The 18,222-nt window shown below is 44.4% G+C and overlaps 1 protein-coding gene across 1 annotated transcript in view; it reads right to left on the bottom strand.

The window, feature by feature from the left end:
- DNHD1 (dynein heavy chain domain 1) overlaps positions 1–18,222 on the bottom strand; it is a 792,986-nt gene that overhangs the window by 667,740 nt on the left and 107,024 nt on the right. The window contains exon 5 of the mRNA XM_029601740.1: positions 13,118–13,321. Coding sequence (XP_029457600.1) covers positions 13,118–13,321 — 204 coding nt within the window. The remainder of the gene's footprint in view (positions 1–13,117; positions 13,322–18,222) is intronic.

Genomic DNA, 18,222 nt, shown 5'->3' with positions numbered 1-18,222 from the left:
AGCAATGAAATCAATGTTGACATGGATTTCATCGATGGATTTGGCATTGGCATGGATGCCATGCAAGGAAATGGCATTGGCATCAATGTCATGCAAGGAAATGGCATTGGCATGGATGCCCATCAATGGAAAACAGCCTGGCATCGATGGAATAGCCTGGCATGGGTGCCCATCGATGGAAAACAGCCTGGCATTGATGGAAACAGCCTGGCATCGATGCCATGCATGGAAAAACAGCCTTGCATCGATGGAAACAGCCTGGCATCGATGGAAAAGCCTTGCACCGATGCCATGCATGGAAAACAGCCTGGCATCGATGGAAAACAGCCTAGCATCGATGGAAAACAGCCTGGCATCGATGCCATGCATGGAAAACAGCCTGGCATCGATGGCATCCATAATAAAAAGGGTGGCATTGATGGAAATGTGCCTCGGGTAGCGGTGGCATCGACCAGATTATGGATGTCAGCGACGAGACATGGTGTCCGTCGATGGCATCCACCCGGGCAACGATAGCACCGATAAAAGTTAAGGAAATAAATCAGTGCCATGGATAAAACATAGATGGCACTGCTAGATACTATGTAGAGAGGATGGCATCAGGGTACCGCAGGGGGAGGGGTACCTGTGGCATCTAAAAACGCAGGGTGGCCTGAAGGGGGTACCGATGGTAGCGATGGGGTATCTACTGCGCAAAGGTAGCGAGGAAAATAAAGGACCTGAATCTACTGGGGCAGTGACGGCACCGGCAATCGTGGAAGTCCCTGTCCCACTAGCGCTAATTGCCAAGCAGAGTGTCACAGAGGGACACTTGCAGGCTATGTGTGACTAACTGAAAAATAGGGGGAGGGGAGACTGCAGTCGGTTGGCAGCCAGAAAGGTGACAGGAACCGACCGAAAAAATATGACATAGTACTCACCGAACGTTGAATTTAGTCAACGTGGAGGGAGACCCGTGCAGGGAAAGGTGTTTGTGAAGAAAAAATGTAAATCTTTTATGAGGAAAAAAGTGTTAGGATTTCTCACAGAGCTCCAACCGCTATGCTTACAGCAGAGCGGAAAAAAGAAGACTGAAGGAAAACCCTTGTGGATGGCAGGGATCATAGCATGCTGAGCATGCTCAGTGCACTCAGTGTGCCAGTGTCAATCAAAGCTTTTTAGAAACTTTGACAGAAAGTTTTCCGTTTTACCGATGTCACCCATATGTGAGGACTACCATCCTGCTTGTCCTGGGATAAAACACAATTCTGACAAAAACACCAACTGATACTTCTAACTACACCAAGATTTAATTGAAAAGATTGCTTAGAATCACGGCATGCACAAATGAAAAGAAAATGATAAAACTTCCAAACATCGTAAAGGACTCTAATACCTAGAGCAGTCAAGAGAAGAAAGACTGAAAAGGGCCCATTTGACACCAAAACAAAAAACATGTGCATGAGAACTGAGAAGTATGCCTGAACAGAAAACCAACATGGAGAAGGAAATCCCCAGAAGCCTCTGCGTGTCTTTGGCCTGCCTGGGCTGAATGGACTGAGTGACTTTCTGAGCATGGATATCTGCAGGCAAGCTGGCACCAGACAGGTGATGTCTATTCATAGAGTCACCACAGGGGAGCTTCAGGCAATATTCTCAGGAGTTTGTAATCCACACAGTTACAGACGTGTTGATTGCCTTTACCAGTAAGAGTTTAACAGAACAAAGAAAGTCATGGGAAATGGGCTACACATCCTGGGAAGCCAATCACGGATAGTTAGGGATGATTTAATCATGCATTTGACATCACAACTTATGTAAATGATTCTTTGGGCAGTCACGCAAGTCTAGAAGCTTCCACAATATTGTATGTTATCTATAAAAGAAGGATCACTTCCTGTATACAAGGAGATGCTGGTCAGTTTGTAAGACTAAGGGCATCCAGTACCCAGCATCTCCCGAGAACACTTATATTGATTAATAAAAATACATTATACTTTTACTGAGTCTAAGTGTTCTTGTGTCCCTGGCCATAAGCATAGAGTAAGCTTTACATTATTGCATAGTGACTCCTAGGAACAGAGGTTTCTGATTTCTGGATGACTGGTTATTGAAACAGTAGTACCTGGAAGAAAACAAAAGTAGTACCCGGAAGATGTGAGTACACCCCATGGGAAGACAGATCTGTAAGTAGTTAATCATGCCTACATAATTAATTTGCAAATGTAATTTTCTAGGTAAGTAAAATATTTCTTTTTGGCCAATTGCAAACAACAGTGCACTATTTTTTTTTTTATCTACTTTGGGGACGCCTATTGTAGACCATTATATTTAAGGAGTACTTATTAAGAGTGATTGTGAATTATTTGTCTGTATATTTGTTAATAAAATGTGTACTGGAAAAATAACAATAGTATAAGTTGTAAGTCGAAGTGTTGGGAAAGTATAATTTGCCCTCTGGTTTTTTTATTTTATGTCTGATTGTTATGGCAGTTTCAGCACTTGAAAGGCCACTGGGAGCTGGAGAGTTAACTGGGTTGGCAGATAAAGAGAAAGCGGGAGGATGTAAAGCTCCAGGCCATTCATATGGGTAACAGGACACAGCGGGGGAAAACTGATTTACCTGACTGGCTTTTGTTTAAAAGGTGTAAACAGACAATGGAGGAATTAAAGTTGTGGACAGTAAGTGAATTTAATTTAGTAGATTCTTTTACAAAGTTTGGTTTCATCAGCTTTCTCTGGCTGGCTAACTTTGAATTTGGGTAGACGCTCATAATATTGGGTTTGCAAACACTAAACTTAAAAGATTTTAGAGCAGACATAAAAGATATATTGCACTTTTTTTCTTCCATTCGCTGATAGGGAGTCACCTAGTAGATAATAGAAAAGCTCATGGAAACCAACTCTCTTGTTAAATTGGTTTAAGTATGTGAAAGAACAGTCGTTAGATAAACATTTGCAAGTCTTTGATCTATGGTATAGACAAAGATTCTGTTTCTGATGATACTGAATAGAGTAAACTGCCCCACACTATGCTCCTGCTATGGCTGCTCTGAATTCCTATCTTTTCAGGTGACCCTAGTGCTGATATCCAGCTTTGCTGCATGCTTGTAGTCAGCTAGGTCAAATTACTTAGACATCTTAAAAGGCAGCCCTGCTAGTGGAAATGAATTGACATTAACTGCAGAAGACTCAGAAATCATACAGGATCTAGCACAGTCAGTATTGAATGCATATAGTTTGGCTCTTATTGAGGTAAGTTATGAGATTGATTTGTGGTTATATCATGGGTCTGAAGGATGGGCAGTGGCTGCTTCTCAGCATAACAATATAACCTCCATGACTTATTTCTCTGGTACTTTGGTGTGATAGAACAGGGGTTTTCAGAATTAGGGGTTGTGATATGTACGGAAGCTATCTGTAAATTGCAAGCACATGTACCAGGGATTTTAATTGTCTTACATACTTCCCATGAAGTTAGAATACTTTTATTTGGTAAATATTCAGCCATATTATTGACTTCCATAGTATCCTATTAGACAATTACAATTAATTCCAAATTTAATTTTCTTATGAGACATCAATATCCCTTAGCCAGAGAAGCACAGAAAGGTATTGCTTCACTGCATAATACAATCTAGTGGGTCACCTTACAAATACTCCCTTGTTCCCAGTTTTAAAACCTTCTGGGGAGTGGTGATTAGTGCAAGACTTAAGTGCACTAAGTGAATTGGTATTAGCTGAATACTATAATGTTACAAATCCAGCTACAATTCTTAAAACAGAGTCTTTGGGCAACTAGTGTACAGTTTTAGATTTGGCTAATGAATATTATTGTGTGCCTCTAGCTTTTCAGTATGATAAAAAACTAAAAAATACTTCTCACTTTCAATTGAAAAAATTGGAGTACATTTTTCCCCTGTAACATGCTTAGATTTATTTATTAGATACCAGTGATTCTGGGAGCTACATTTACCATTATAAGATTAAATCACACTTGCATAGAGCCTCACAATAATCTCATCTTAAAAATGCATGAGACCACTTGCACAACTTTAGCACTACTCACATTTGTGCTCCTTAATTGTAGAATAGGAAGAAGATGTGGCTCTAGGAAGCTGGAAGGCAGGAATGTATTTCTACTCCATGCTCTGTATTCTCAAAGTATGCTTACCACATACGAGAACAAGCTTTTAGTAATTAGAGTCATTTGTTTGGGTAGTGAAAGATAGTGCTTGTTTTAAGGTCCAGAGGTCTGAGGGTGGAACAAAAATATTAAGCGTCTCTTTTTCTAAGGACCTGGGCAGAGAGCTTATAAGAGAGAGACAACAAATGAATACGATATTGCAACCTGTGTTCATAGGTTTACAAATTGACATTGCCGCTAAAACCCATTTTGTCCTTTATTGGTACAGTATTTAAACATTTGGCGATCCTGCATTAAAAGATCTTTTGGTTTGGGATAATAGTATTTAAGACTTCCAGAGATGTAGGTGTGGTATTCTGTGGTAGCAGGAGTGACTCTGAGGCTGGTGGCATCTTCTAGACTAATGCCTCAATAAAAGTTTTTAAATAGATCAATAAATCAGTTTGTCTATAAGATGTCAGCTACCTTGGTATCATTTTTTGGTATTTAAGAAGTATTGTGCTGTGGCTTCTAATCCTGAGTACTACAGTTAGATTATGAAATACTCAATCAGGATATAAGCTTAATACATCAGGGACCCAATTATGTACCTGAACTAGTCAACCAAATTATCTGATATAGCCTTTTCTAACAAATAACATTAGAGCTGCATATTACCTGCATAAAATGTTTTAGTTGATCCCTAAAGATTTTTAAATTATAGATGTAAAGCAAGTTGAGGAAACTAACACATGCTGAGTAGGGCTTCATAGGAGTAATAAAATAATTGCCTTTAAGATTTTCAAATATGGCAGAAGGTAGGCTAGGTACTGTATAATGATTTCAGGTCAGGGTGTACACCTAAGAAAATGGAATAGGAGGAATATCCCTCTTACATTTGCAGACTTTGCAGCACAAGAGATTACTAAACAAGCTTGTTAATTAGCAGTTAAGGAATGTGTACAAACTAGAGCACAAAGGGTAACAAGATTATGAACAGTGCAGCAGCTGCATGAATTTGTGGGGAAATAGAAGCTGTGTACACCCAGCTGGTATTATCTGTTATGCTTTACATTTTTAAATTTGATATTGCATGGGTCTCATTGGCCTATGCCCAGCATGTGGGTTCCAAATCTACAGACATTTTGTTCTTTGTAATCAGGGCTGGTAAATAAACTATGGCTAGAAATGTTTCTCATTTTTTGCCATTGTATGCCAGAGAAAAGAGTAAAAGAGCTGAAGATTTAACTGAACTCCCAATTAAGTTATATTCTAGGCCAGTGATGGCCAACCTTTTGAGCTCAGTGTGTCAAAATTCATAAAAAAACCGAGCATAACTCGGGTGGTGTGTCACTTCTAGAAAAATCCATAATTGTGATATTTGTAGCTCTAATTAATAACAAGAAGTTAATTTTAATATATGTACTGTATTTATTAATAAAGCAAAAACAAATAATTCTTTACCTTGCCTGCTTAGTGACTTTTTTGTTGCTGAATTTCGTCGGCTAAATCTTCAATTAAAACACTCTCTCCCCCTCCACCCAAACTCTTACTCCCCTGGATTTTCTCATACACACTCATGCTCTCACACTCACTGGCTCCCTCACATACACACAAACACACACACCCAGGCAGGCTCCCATTCATTTTCACACCACTCCCGCTCCATCCTCCAGGCAGGCACCAATTCATTCTCACACACACAGACCCCCCAGGCAGGCACCCATTCATACACATGCACACACTAAAGGCAGACCCCCCTCTCTTTTGCCAGCAACCTCGGAACCTCTCTCATTCCTCTGCTGCCACTGTCACTGCTGCCACATGACTATTGGGGATGTTGCTATTCTTGCACATTCCCAAAGATTACATGTGCCAATCACTAAAAATATATATATTTTTTTAACCTTTGCTGTCTGATCTTAGTTTTCTAATTGGTTGGTCACAGGCTTTTTTTTTCCACCTTCCCTTTATTTTTTTTTGCCAATTCCTTTTATATTGTCTTTTTTTCTGTTTCTTTTCTCTCCATCTTCTTCCCTCAAACACACAGTCAGGTTCTCATTCTCACATGCATTTCTCTCTCTCACTCACACACACAGGCTCTCACTGGCACATACTCTCTCTCATACAATCATTCATACACACAGGCTCTCACTGTCACACGCTCTCTCTCATACAATCATTCATACACACAGGCTCTCACTGGCACACGCTCTCTCTCATACAATCATTCATACACACAGGCTCTCACTGGCACACGCTCTCTCTCATACAATCATTCATACACACAGGCTCTCACTGGCACACGCTCTCTCTCATACAATCATTCATACACACAGGCTCTCACTGGCACACGCTCTCTCTCATACAATCATTCATACACACAGGCTCTCACTGGCACACGCTCTCTCTCATACAATCATTCATACACACAGGCTCTCACTGGCACACGCTCTCTCTCATACAATCATTCATACACACAGGCTCTCAATGGCACACGCTCTCTCATACAATCATTCATACACACAGGCTCTCACTGGCACATGCTCTCTCTCAATCAATCATTCATACACACAGGCTCTCACTGGCACACGCTCTCTCTCAATCAATCATTCATACACACAGGCTCTCACTGGCACACGCTCTCTCTCATACAATCATTCATACACACAGGCTCTCACTGGCACATGCTCTCTCTCATACAATCATTCATACACACAGGCTCTCACTGGCACATGCTCTCTCAATCAATCATTCATACACACAGGCTCTCACTGTCACATGCTCTCTCTCATACAACCATTCATACACACAGTCTCTCACTAGCACATGCTGTCTGACTCTCACACACAGGCTCTCTCTCACTCCCACATGCTGTCTTGCTCAAGCACATGCAGTCTCTGCAAACATTCAGGTCCTCACACACAATCTCTCAACTCATCTCATACACTCGCGCACACACACACCCACCCACCCTCTACAGACCCTCAGCCTCTCTCTCACCTCTGGGCCTCCTCTTCGCGGGTCGCCGCAGGATGGGCTCTGCAGCGGCCCTGCTATCGGGCTTCTTCCTCTTCTCGGGCTGCTGCAATTTGAGATTTGCAGCGGCCCATAAGCGCAAGCGATGCTCCTCTTCTGCACGCGCTGATACTTCACCTCCTTCCTGCCCACGCGGCTCCGGCAACGTTTACTTCCGGGGCCGCACAGGCAGGAAGGAGGAGGAGCATCAGCGCGTTCAACAGGATCTTTTTCTTTGGGCTGTGGTGACGTGAGCCTCACCACGGCCCTGCCTATCTGCCTGTCGCTGCGCCGCATACGCCTCCCTGCGCCCGGGGGCATTGGGGGGGGGGGGGGGGGCTGGAGGGATACTAAAAAACTAAAAAACTAATTTTAAAGGGTTGGCGCAGCCGATAAAAAAAAAAAAAAGGCTCGGCACAGCCGATAAAAAAAACAAAAAAAAACAGATAGTCCCGAAACGCTACGCGTGTCAGCAAAAACAGCTCGGCGTGTCATAGGTTAGCCATCACTGTTCTAGGCAAATGGAGGAATTACATAAGCAGAAAGAGGGAAAAGTGTTTCTAGATAGAATAAATGCTGAGAAAGTATCTGGGGTAAACAGGTTTCAGATGATGTGGAATATAGAACCAGTGGAAGTGATGCTTGGTATTCCCAGAATTAATTAATAGGTGCAGTAATCTAGAAGGATGGGAAGTATTAGAAAAAGGATAAATGGCAGAGGTGTTTAGCCCTTCATAAGGAGTTAGTTTTGATCCTGACAGGAGCACAGGTATTGAATGTTGGTATTCATTTTGCACATAAATATAGAGCAAACCCTGAAAGAAACCCCCCATATAGCAGAATTGGTGGGAAAGGCAGACCAGGAAGATTTCCCGAGATTTGGAGATATAGAGCAGGGAATGGATATTCATGTCGTCTGTTGGGAGTGGTGCAAATCAGGGCAGGAGCAGAAGAACCCATATTGACTGTATATATTAATAAGCAACCTTGCACATTTTTTTGTATTCTGGGGCGACTTCTTCAGTGTTAACAACACTTCCAAAGGGAGTTGAATTATCAGATGAAACCATACAAACTATTGGATTTGAAGGACAGAATAAGCTGGTGCATAGGACAGCTAAGATAGCATACAGTTACAATGAAAAGAAGTAACAAGTCAGTTTTTATATATGCACCAGATTATCCAGTAAATTTGTTAGGCAGGGATTTGTTACAAGCCACAGAAATAGAGCTTTCTTTTGCATCAATCTCCAAAGTTGTGCATTCAGCCAGACAGTTTGTTACTTTCACATACAGACAGGAACAGTTTCTATAGGTGCCTGGTTAAATTGAAGCCCTTCTATTTTTTAAACCTTGTCCAAGACCTTCAGACTTCCAACTGATGCATCTGTGATTATCTAAACGATCTATTAAGTACAGTATTTACAGGATCTATGTGCAAGGCACCCTACAGAACTACTTATATAAACAGCATAGAAAGGAAATAAAATAAATTCTACCAAAGTACAAAATTGTCTGTCCCAGGTTTCATTTTTAGGAATTAAGCTAGGAGTTGATGGTACAAGTGTTGATGGTGCATTTGCAGGACCATTAACAAAGGTGGCAGATTTTCAATCTTTGAATTACAAAGCACTACCATTATCACCTTAAGAAAAGGAACACAAAGAGTTTTAAATCCCAGATGGAGAACAGTTCACTCACCACACCTTGTGTACTATTTCCCAGTTACTTAACAAAAGAAACAAGAAATTTGCTTGACTGCTATTTGCTAAATTAAGATATATCATAATGTTAATTTCAATAATTCTGCAATTTCACTTTAACTATAACCTTACTTTATTGTATGCCAGAGTTTATATCTTTTCAGATTGAAAAAGAAAACACCTTCCTTGCCATTTGAGCTGTAAAGCTTGAAGATTATATTTTTCCTCAGTTTGATTTTCTCATTTTTAAATAGATCATTTTAATTTTAATTTTTGTTTTATTCTGGATCGATACATATACTTTTTGGTCTACATTTTGAGCTCAAATATGTTACTTGTTATCTGTATTTTTTGTGTTATGTGTGTGTCATGACACCTGAAGAATGCAATGAATGAATCTGTGTGTCAGTTTAGTGAAATGCATGTGTCTGTGTAATGTCTGAGCACTTACGGTGTTTGTGGTCCTGACTATTGCATATTACCTAATTATAAAGAAGGATTATTATAGCAGATGTAGGGATTACCAGATAGAGGGAGCTAAGGCCATGACAGAATTTGTCTCATTGATTAATTTGAATTTGTTTTGCTTGTTATATTAGGCTTTAAATAACATATACATCTAATACTGATTTAAGAGGCTATGCTCGGATGTCAGAAATCCACCCAGCTGAGAGATCTGCATACGTCAAATGTCATTGATTTCAGAAATCATCCCATCCTATGCACAGAAATCATTGTGCACTTATCATATGGACATTAATTTCATATGTGATAACTGATTGTCAATAACAAAAAATATGAAATGATACACCTAGTCAATATTTTAGTTATGTACACATTTAAAATTGTCACTATTTTAGATTTTAAGTTAATACCAGAGTCTGAATTGAAGCAGTCTTTAGTAGCCTTACAGTTCCAGTATTTTGTAGCATTATGCAGTCCTACACCTTATAATGAGTATATGCATTTACTTGCTGAGTCAGTGACATGATTATTTGATATGTTCTTTTTTACTTTAATCTATGAAAGCTAATCTGATCACACTAACCAAACACCCAGACCCACTGCTGGCCAATTGACAGTGTGATATGTCTTGGTATAAATCAAATATTCCCTTGAGGTAAATTCTGCTCTGTTGCTGCTTCTGCACAAGTATTTTTCTGTACCCAATATACTGAATTTAGTGAGCCCCTTCTATTTTTCCCTATATACCTTTTTGAGCATTTCTTTCTACCTATTGGTTTCTTTACCTAGAGTTTAGTCACAAGCGCTCACAGATGTGCTCTTGTAGTGTGACACTTCTGTTCACCTAGGCCCATTTCTGTCTATGACCAGAACATGTCTTATTTTTTGCAACACTTTTATAACTTGTCCCACAGGATGTATGCACAACACAGTATGAGTCCTTATGCTGTCCTTCACATTTCTGGTAACGTGCATTGATTATATCCCTGCTTGCCATTGTAATGAATATTATCCTGGGTAGTTATTTATTTATTTTGGATTTTTATATACCGACCTTCTTGTAAAAATTACAAATCAGACCGGTTTACAATGAACACAACAATGCAAAAGAGCGTTACATGGAACATTGCAAGAGTACAAATGATTGAAAAGGAAAAACCGGGGCTATTAACTTGCCCAATGTAAAACCGAACTAACTCTAGATAGTTTAAAACATGGATAAATACATAAATAGATAAATAGATAGTTACATTCTAACAAGGCATTGATTAGACTTAATGATTTGAGGATACCAAGGAGCGACTATGGAATGGTTCGGGGGAGGACGGTTTGAGCATAGAGAGTTATGATTCTGGGAATGCTAGTTTAAACAGCCAGGTTTTCAGTTTTTTCTTGAATGACAGATGACATGGGTCTTGTCGGAGGTCTGGTGGGAGAGCATTCCATTGAGAGGGTCCTGCTATGGAGAGGGCTCGTTTTTTAAAAGATGTTTTTGCTAGGGGAATGTGAAGTTTACCTTTATAGGCTCCTCTGGTTGGTCTGATAGAGGTGTGTGGACGAAGCTGGATGGTAAGTTCGATAGGCGAGATGTGGTTTAAGGATTTATGGATTATAGTGAGGACTTTGTAGAGAATTCTGTATTTGATGGGAAGCCAGTGTAGATTGTAGAGGATAGGGGAGATGTGATCTCTTTTTTTAGTATTTGTCAGGATCCTGGCCGCTGAGTTCTGCAACATCTGAAGAGGTTTGATGGTGTTCGCTGGAAGGCCGAAAAGCAGGGAATTGCAGTAATCGATTAGTTGTTTACAATAACAGTATTCCTTGTAAAGACTTGCCCAGTATATCTAGTATTATATGAGAAACATAATATTTTCATACTAGTCTCTCTTTGTTTTCCTTACCTTTACCTGTTACACCACTATTGTATAATTAGTTGACTCTGAAAAATAACATATGTGGTCTTGCTATTATAAATTAGGTCCTTTTTATAACGCAGGTATCCTTATAGCTCAATCATAGAGCTAATGGCTACCTAGTGAAACTTAGTTATTCTGTTATTATTTGTCAATTAGAGAGTGCATGTCTGCCTATGAGTCTCATTTACTTTAGGGGGGGATCTAGAGGGATTACACACACAAGGTTAGCTTAGCTTACACATTTAGCCCATTTGCCATAATGACTTCATCAGTTCTGTCCTCCAAACTGGTACTTGGGTGTGCCACTTTGCCATTTGTAAGTGGCACAAGAGGGAAATGAGAAGTATGCCTGAACACAAAACCAACATGGAGAAGGAAATCCCCAGAAGCCTCTGCGTGTCTTTGGCCTGCCTGGGCTGAATGGACTGAGTGACTTTCTGAGCATGGATATCTGCAGGCAAGCTGGCACCAGACAGGTGATGTCTATTCATAGAGTCACCACAGGGGAGCTTCAGGCAATATTCTCAGGAGTTTGTAATCCACACAGTTACAGACGTGTTGATTGCCTTTACCAGTAAGAGTTTAACAGAACAAAGAAAGTCATGGGAAATGGGCTACACATCCTGGGAAGCCAATCAGGGATAGTTAGGGATGATTTAATCATGCATTTGACATCACAACTTATGTAAATGATTCTTTGGGCAGTCACGCAAGTCTAGAAGCTTCCACAATATTGTATGTTATCTATAAAAGAAGGATCACTTCCTGTATACAAGGAGATGCTGGTCAGTTTGTAAGACTAAGGGCATCCAGTACCCAGCATCTCCCGAGAACACTTATATTGACTAATAAAAATACATTATACTTTTACTGAGTCTAAGTGTTCTTGTGTCCCTGACCATAAGCATAGAGTAAGCTTTACAGAACCCTGGTGAAATGATTTCCATTCCTGGGATTGGCTATTCTGCTTGTCCTTGGAGAAATCGAAACTCTTCATCTTTGCGTCAGTTCTCCAGTTTTACAATGAATTTTGCTTGTACACCATAAACTGTCTTTCCCTTTGGCAGGCACAGGTAGCATCTCAGTAAAGGTCGCATTTCTCAACATCTAAGACCTCTGCCTAATTTGCAAAACTGCTCTGGTGTTACACTGACATGGTCCTCAGCCAGACTATTTGCACCCTTTCCTTCTCTCTGCTCCAGCAATCCTAAAAATACACTTTCTATCTTTGCTAGCTGTAGATCCTGGTCATTACTTAACTATTTTGGTGGTAATTTTCTAAGCCATTTATGAACATCAAATGGACAAACACAAAGTGTATAATTCTGTGCATGTATGGTGGCATTGGCTCTCCGCACACCTGCAAATTATTAGTGCAAAATCCACTTTGAAAATTCAGGCTAAAAAGTACCCGCAGACTTTAGCTTATGGGATGTTTGAAAATGACCCTCCCTATGTCCAATTATGTCCTGGGAACGTCAAGGCTGGGATGAGAGGCTGTAAGATCAGCGAGCATGAAGGACTTGCATGCAGCCTCAAACCTAGGCCTGCAAAACTCACCCTAAGGAACCAGATTGGTCTTCAGTACTTACATTGTTCCCAGCAAGTCAAAGGTTGGAGGGCCAAGCTGAGTGAACCTAGAGGAGACCAGCGAGTTCCTTAAACATAGAAATTAATGTGTTCTATGTCTGTGGCAGTGAAGTATGGAAGTGTTGTATAACTGGATAACCTGACTTAGACCACATTTTGGATTGTGATTATTATATCTGACTTTGAGTCTGAAACCTCTTATGGTTATTGAAGCAAATAACTGTGGTTGCCATCTGTCCTAGAAAGTCTCACGCGTAAGGACAAGGTTTCTCTGGCAAGAGAAGGTCTACCTCGATCCTGTTACCCAAGATGTCTCTTACCTGAAGAATACTCTCCTTATTTGGAACTGTTTGAAAAAGGGAATGTCCTGCAATAGCTCCCAAAGCACAGCCTCTCGATGCCACTCTTCTAGTCTCATGGCATCAGCACCCTGCTCCGGGTGCACATGGAGAATTCCAAACGGGGAGAAAATGTAGTGCTCTGCATCCAATAAGACTTTAGGGACAACCACTAAATCATATGGCCTGGAAAGCAAAGCATGTAAAACACATTAGAATGTCAAAATCATATCAAGTGTTCTCCACCCATAAACCACACCAACTCCAGTTAAAAGATCCCCTGCTCTCCCACACAGTTTCAGCAAACCACATCAATACAGCTACAATCCCTTTCTTTGATACGCTCTTCCCAAGCCACCCCAACCACAAGTATAAGCCCCCTCCACACCACACACTGACTTCAGGGAAATATCCCCCTCCTCCCACTGCCTGAAAAGATATAATGGTCACTTCCTAATCTTATAATCACATCTAGCCTGCCTGCTTCTTATCCAGCTCTTACATTAGTGGCCCTTCCCTACTACCAATGTCCTGATAAAGGGATGGTCCTTTCAACACCATTTCCATATATAAAACATGGGCTCATGCACATAAATGACTTGTAAAGAAAATTACTGTCCTAAAGGAAGCAATGCTAATGGCAGCCACAGTGGGCCTCTCGGGGTCCCAACAGATCTTTAGCAATACAAAGAGGAACTGCAGAAGTGCGGAATGCTGATCAAGTGAATACCTTTCCGTTCATTCTTATGCCTTTCTCAGACTCTCGTCTTGAAGAATATAAGGGAAGTGTTTTTATTTGCATAACAGAAAATTAAAAATGGGTAAGCCCAGAATACTAAAACTGTTGCTAATAAGCTGTTACGCCCACCGGCTGTGGACACTCACGGCTGGCTCAGCTCACCTCATGTCATGCTTGGCCCTTTACTCCCGGTACTCTCGCAACTGCAGCCAGTCACTGCCGCCGCGTTCCTCCTGGCTCCCTGTGCTCCACGTGGTGGCTGGGACGCCGCCGATAGCGTTCCGACCCTGGGCCTCCCTAGGCGCGCGCAACATCTGTCCTCCCTTTAAAGGACCAATGGCGGGAACTTCAGGCTCGTCCCCCGGCTGATGACATCACCGGCCCAGGATATTTAAGGACTACCTCCAGCCACCACTAACTGACTTGGCACGAGTTCCCTGGTTCCTAACTGGTCCTTGCTCCAGTTCTCCAGACCTGTTGTTCCTGTTCTACGGATCCCTGCTCTACTCGTCAGAATCCTGTCTCTGTGCTCCTGCTCCTCAGGTCCTGGCTCAGCACTTCCACATCTGGGACCCTGTCTCTGCGCTCCCGCTCCTCGGGTCCAGGCTCAGCCCTTCTACACCTGGGACTCTGTCTCTGCGCTTCCCGCTCCTCGGGGCCTGGCTCAGCACTTCTACACGTGGGACCCTGTCTCTGCACTCCTGCTCCTCGGGGCCTGGCTCAGCACTTCTACACCTGGGACCCTGCCTCTGCGCTCTCGCTCCTCGGGTCCTGGCTCAGCGCTTCCACACCTGGGACCCTGCCTCTGCACCCTGCTCCTCGGGGCCTGGCTCAGCGCTTCCACACCTGGGACCCTGCCTCTGCGCTCGCGCTCCTCAGGGCCTGGCTCAGCACTTCTACATGTGGGACCCTGTCTCTGCACCCTGCTCCTCGGGGCCTGGCTCAGCACTTCCACATCTGGGACCCTTTCTCTGCGCTCCCGCTCCTCAGGGCCTGGCTCAGCACTTCTACATGTGGGACCCTGTCTCTGCACCCTGCTCCTCGGGTCCTGGCTCAGCACTTCCACATCTGGGACCCTTTCTCTGCGCTCCCGCTCCTCAGGGCCTGGCTCAGCACTTCTACATGTGGGACCCTGCCTCTGCACTCCTGCTCCTCGGGGCCTGGCTCAGCACTTCTACATGTGGGACCCTGTCTCTGCACCCTGCTCCTCGGGGCCTGGCTCAGCACTTCCACATCTGGGACCCTTTCTCTGCGCTCCCGCTCCTCAGGGCCTGGCTCAGCACTTCTACATGTGGGACCCTGTCTCTGCACCCTGCTCCTCGGGTCCTGGCTCAGCACTTCCACATCTGGGACCCTTTCTCTGCGCTCCCGCTCCTCGGGGCCTGGCTCAGCATTTCGACATGTGGGACCCTGCCTCTGCACTCCTGCTCCTCGGGGCCTGGCTCAGCACTTCTACATGTGGGACCCTGTCTCTGCACCCTGCTCCTCGGGGCCTGGCTCAGCACTTCCACATCTGGGACCCTTTCTCTGCGCTCCCGCTCCTCAGGGCCTGGCTCAGCACTTCTACATGTGGGACCCTGTCTCTGCACCCTGCTCCTCGGGGCCTGGCTCAGCACTTCCACATCTGGGACCCTTTCTCTGCGCTCCCGCTCCTCGGGGCCTGGCTCAGCATTTCGACATGTGGGACCCTGTCTCTGCGCTTCCCGCTCCTCGGGGCCTGGCTCAGCACTTCTACATGTGGGACCCTGCCTCTGCACCCTGCTCCTCGGGGCCTGGCTCAGCGCTTCCACACCTGGGACCCTGCCTCTGCGCTCGCGCTCCTCGGGTCCTGGCTCAGCGCTTCCACACCTGGGACCCTGCCTCTGCGCTCGCGCTCCTCGGGTCCTGGCTCAGCACTTCTACATTTGGGACCCTGTCTCGGCACTTCCCGCTCCTCGGGGCCTGGCTCAGCACTTCTACATGTGGGACCCTGTCTCTGCACTCCCGCTCCTCGGGGCCTGGCTCAGCACTTCTACATGTGGGACCCTGTCTCTGCGCCAAAAGGTTACTAAGGGCCAAGAGTAACAGATAAGTATGAGAAAAAAAAAAGTGCGAAGGCTTGCTGGGCAGACTGGATGGGCCATTGGTCTTCTTCTGCCATCATTTCTATGTGGTCTTTATGATCTGCCCATGGAAGAGGAGGGAAATCCACAGACAGGAAAAAAAGAACCGTGGCGGCACAGTTTTGATGAAGTGCCCTCAGAATTGCCACCCCCCCCCCCCCCCAATGGGCAGAAGAACCGAAGTCACACAATTTTGATAATGTGCCTGTTCCCAACCCCATGGATAGGAAGAAGAGCTCAGCAAAGAGAAGGAGAGCCAAAGCATGCCAGTGAAAGGGAAGGGAAGGGGAAAGGGGTGAGTGAGAGGGAAGGGAAGGGAGGGGGGAGTGAGTGAAAGTACATGTCAGTGAGAGGGAGGGAAAAGAAAGAGGTGATGTGAGAGGGAAGAGAGAAGATGTGAATGAGAGGGAAGGCGGTTGAGCAAGAGGGAAGAGGTTAAGGGGAGGGGTGAGGGGGAAGGAAAGAGAAAAGGGGGAGGGGAAGGAAGAGAAGAGATGAGTGAAAGGGAAATGAGAGAGGGGAGAGAAAGAAAGGGAAGGAGTTATGAGTGAGGTGGAAGTGAGAGGAAAAGGGTGGGAAGTAGAGAGGGAGCAAAAATATATGGGGGAGTGTGGGTGGGAGAGAATGCAGGGCCAGTAGAAGAACTAGGTGGCTGCCTAGAATGCCACAGTTTTGGAGGTTACACACAGCACTGCAGGTCTGCGACAATTGTGACTCCTTGTTCTTCCCGCCAACATAGGCCCAGGGGAAGAAGTTGTGTTGCATGGGTGGGAAGAAGGAGGCGCAATCACTGCATCCAGAAGAAGGGGTGGCCCATGTGGCCAGAAGACAGGAGCAGGAGCCATGTCAGTCTTTGCTCCAAGAGGAAAGAGGAGTAGTCCCATTGGCTGCATGGGCTGAAGGTGAAGGATGCTGCAGAGAGGGAGAAGAGTGTGCATGTATGTGTGAGAATGAACATGTGTGTTTATGTGTGTATATGAGAGAAACAGAGGACAAGGTTGGGTGCAGCCCCCTTCCCCCCAGTAATGCACATCAATCTCAGGGTGACTGGAAATCAAAAGTTATCATTTATGAAGAGCAAGGAATTTCTTTTATCCTAATTACTTTTAGTTATTGGGCGTTATTTTGATGTGTCTGTTATTTTGAGATATTTTATTGATTTCTAGGAATTTAAACATTTTTATATGAGTTTAATTATTGAATGTGTTGCACTCAGCGGTCTGTGGACAAGCCCATGAACCACTGCCCCTACCTGCACCCCCAAGCTGCTCCAACTTAGCTCTGATGCTGGGGTCGAGCCCTAAAAGACCGCGGCTGACGGCTGAGTCCCATGGCCTGCCATGTCTGCTACTCCGACGCTGCCTCCAACACCACAAACACTCGGACTCTCCCTAGGCACACGCGTTCCTATCCCCTTTGAAGGGCCAGTGGCAGGAAGGAATGTGCAGCCCCTGCTGATGATGCCTCTACTAGGGGACTATATAAGGCCACAGCTCCAGTAGCCCAGTGCATCGGCAATAGGTTGACTCCATTGGAGAAGTGTGTTTCCTCCGCATGTTCTTGATCCTAGTTACTGATTTCTGATTCCTGTTGTCCTCTGTTCCTGTTTCCGGTTCCATGTGGCAGTCTGATCTGTGCTTTTGAGTTTTGCATTCTTCCTGGTCAGTTTTCCCCCTTATCTGCCTTCTGCATCTATACCTGCTTGTGTTCCTCCTCATCCTCCTTCCTCCTCCATCTCTCCGAATGGACCTCTAGCTTTGACCTTGATGCTGCTAGACCTCCGCCTACCACTGACCACTGCTTGCTTACCGTTTCTGACTGAACTCCATGCCTCCTACCTCTGCCTGAACCTAGACACTGCGTGAACTCCACTTGCCTCTGACCACAGCCTGAACTTGAACACTTACCGCCAGCCCTGACTGCTGCTAGAATCCGACTTTGCACCTCCTCCATACTGCTGGCCTGCAACATCTTCAACTCAACGGATCTTCATCTCCACAGAGGCCCATGCCTATGTCCAGCCAGCCCTGGTACTCAAGGGCTCAAGCTAAGGGGAATGTGGGCTGGTATTGGTGAAGCTCCAGTTGGGCCTCTGCTTCAGCCAGCTCTGCCTGCTGATGGTGGGGACCTCCAGGACTCCTCCCTGCAGGTTGCGCCTTCACCTCGGCCCAAGGGTCCATGCCTGCAACAGATTGCTGAGGCCATGGACCAGCAGATGCCTCAGGTTTCCAAGCCATTCCAGGCCT

Source organism: Rhinatrema bivittatum, chromosome 5, assembly GCF_901001135.1.
Source record: "Rhinatrema bivittatum chromosome 5, aRhiBiv1.1, whole genome shotgun sequence".
Classification (NCBI taxonomy): domain Eukaryota; kingdom Metazoa; phylum Chordata; class Amphibia; order Gymnophiona; family Rhinatrematidae; genus Rhinatrema; species Rhinatrema bivittatum.
The sequence above is the reverse complement of the archived record's forward strand: the minus strand, read 5'-3'. Positions and strand labels throughout refer to the sequence as shown.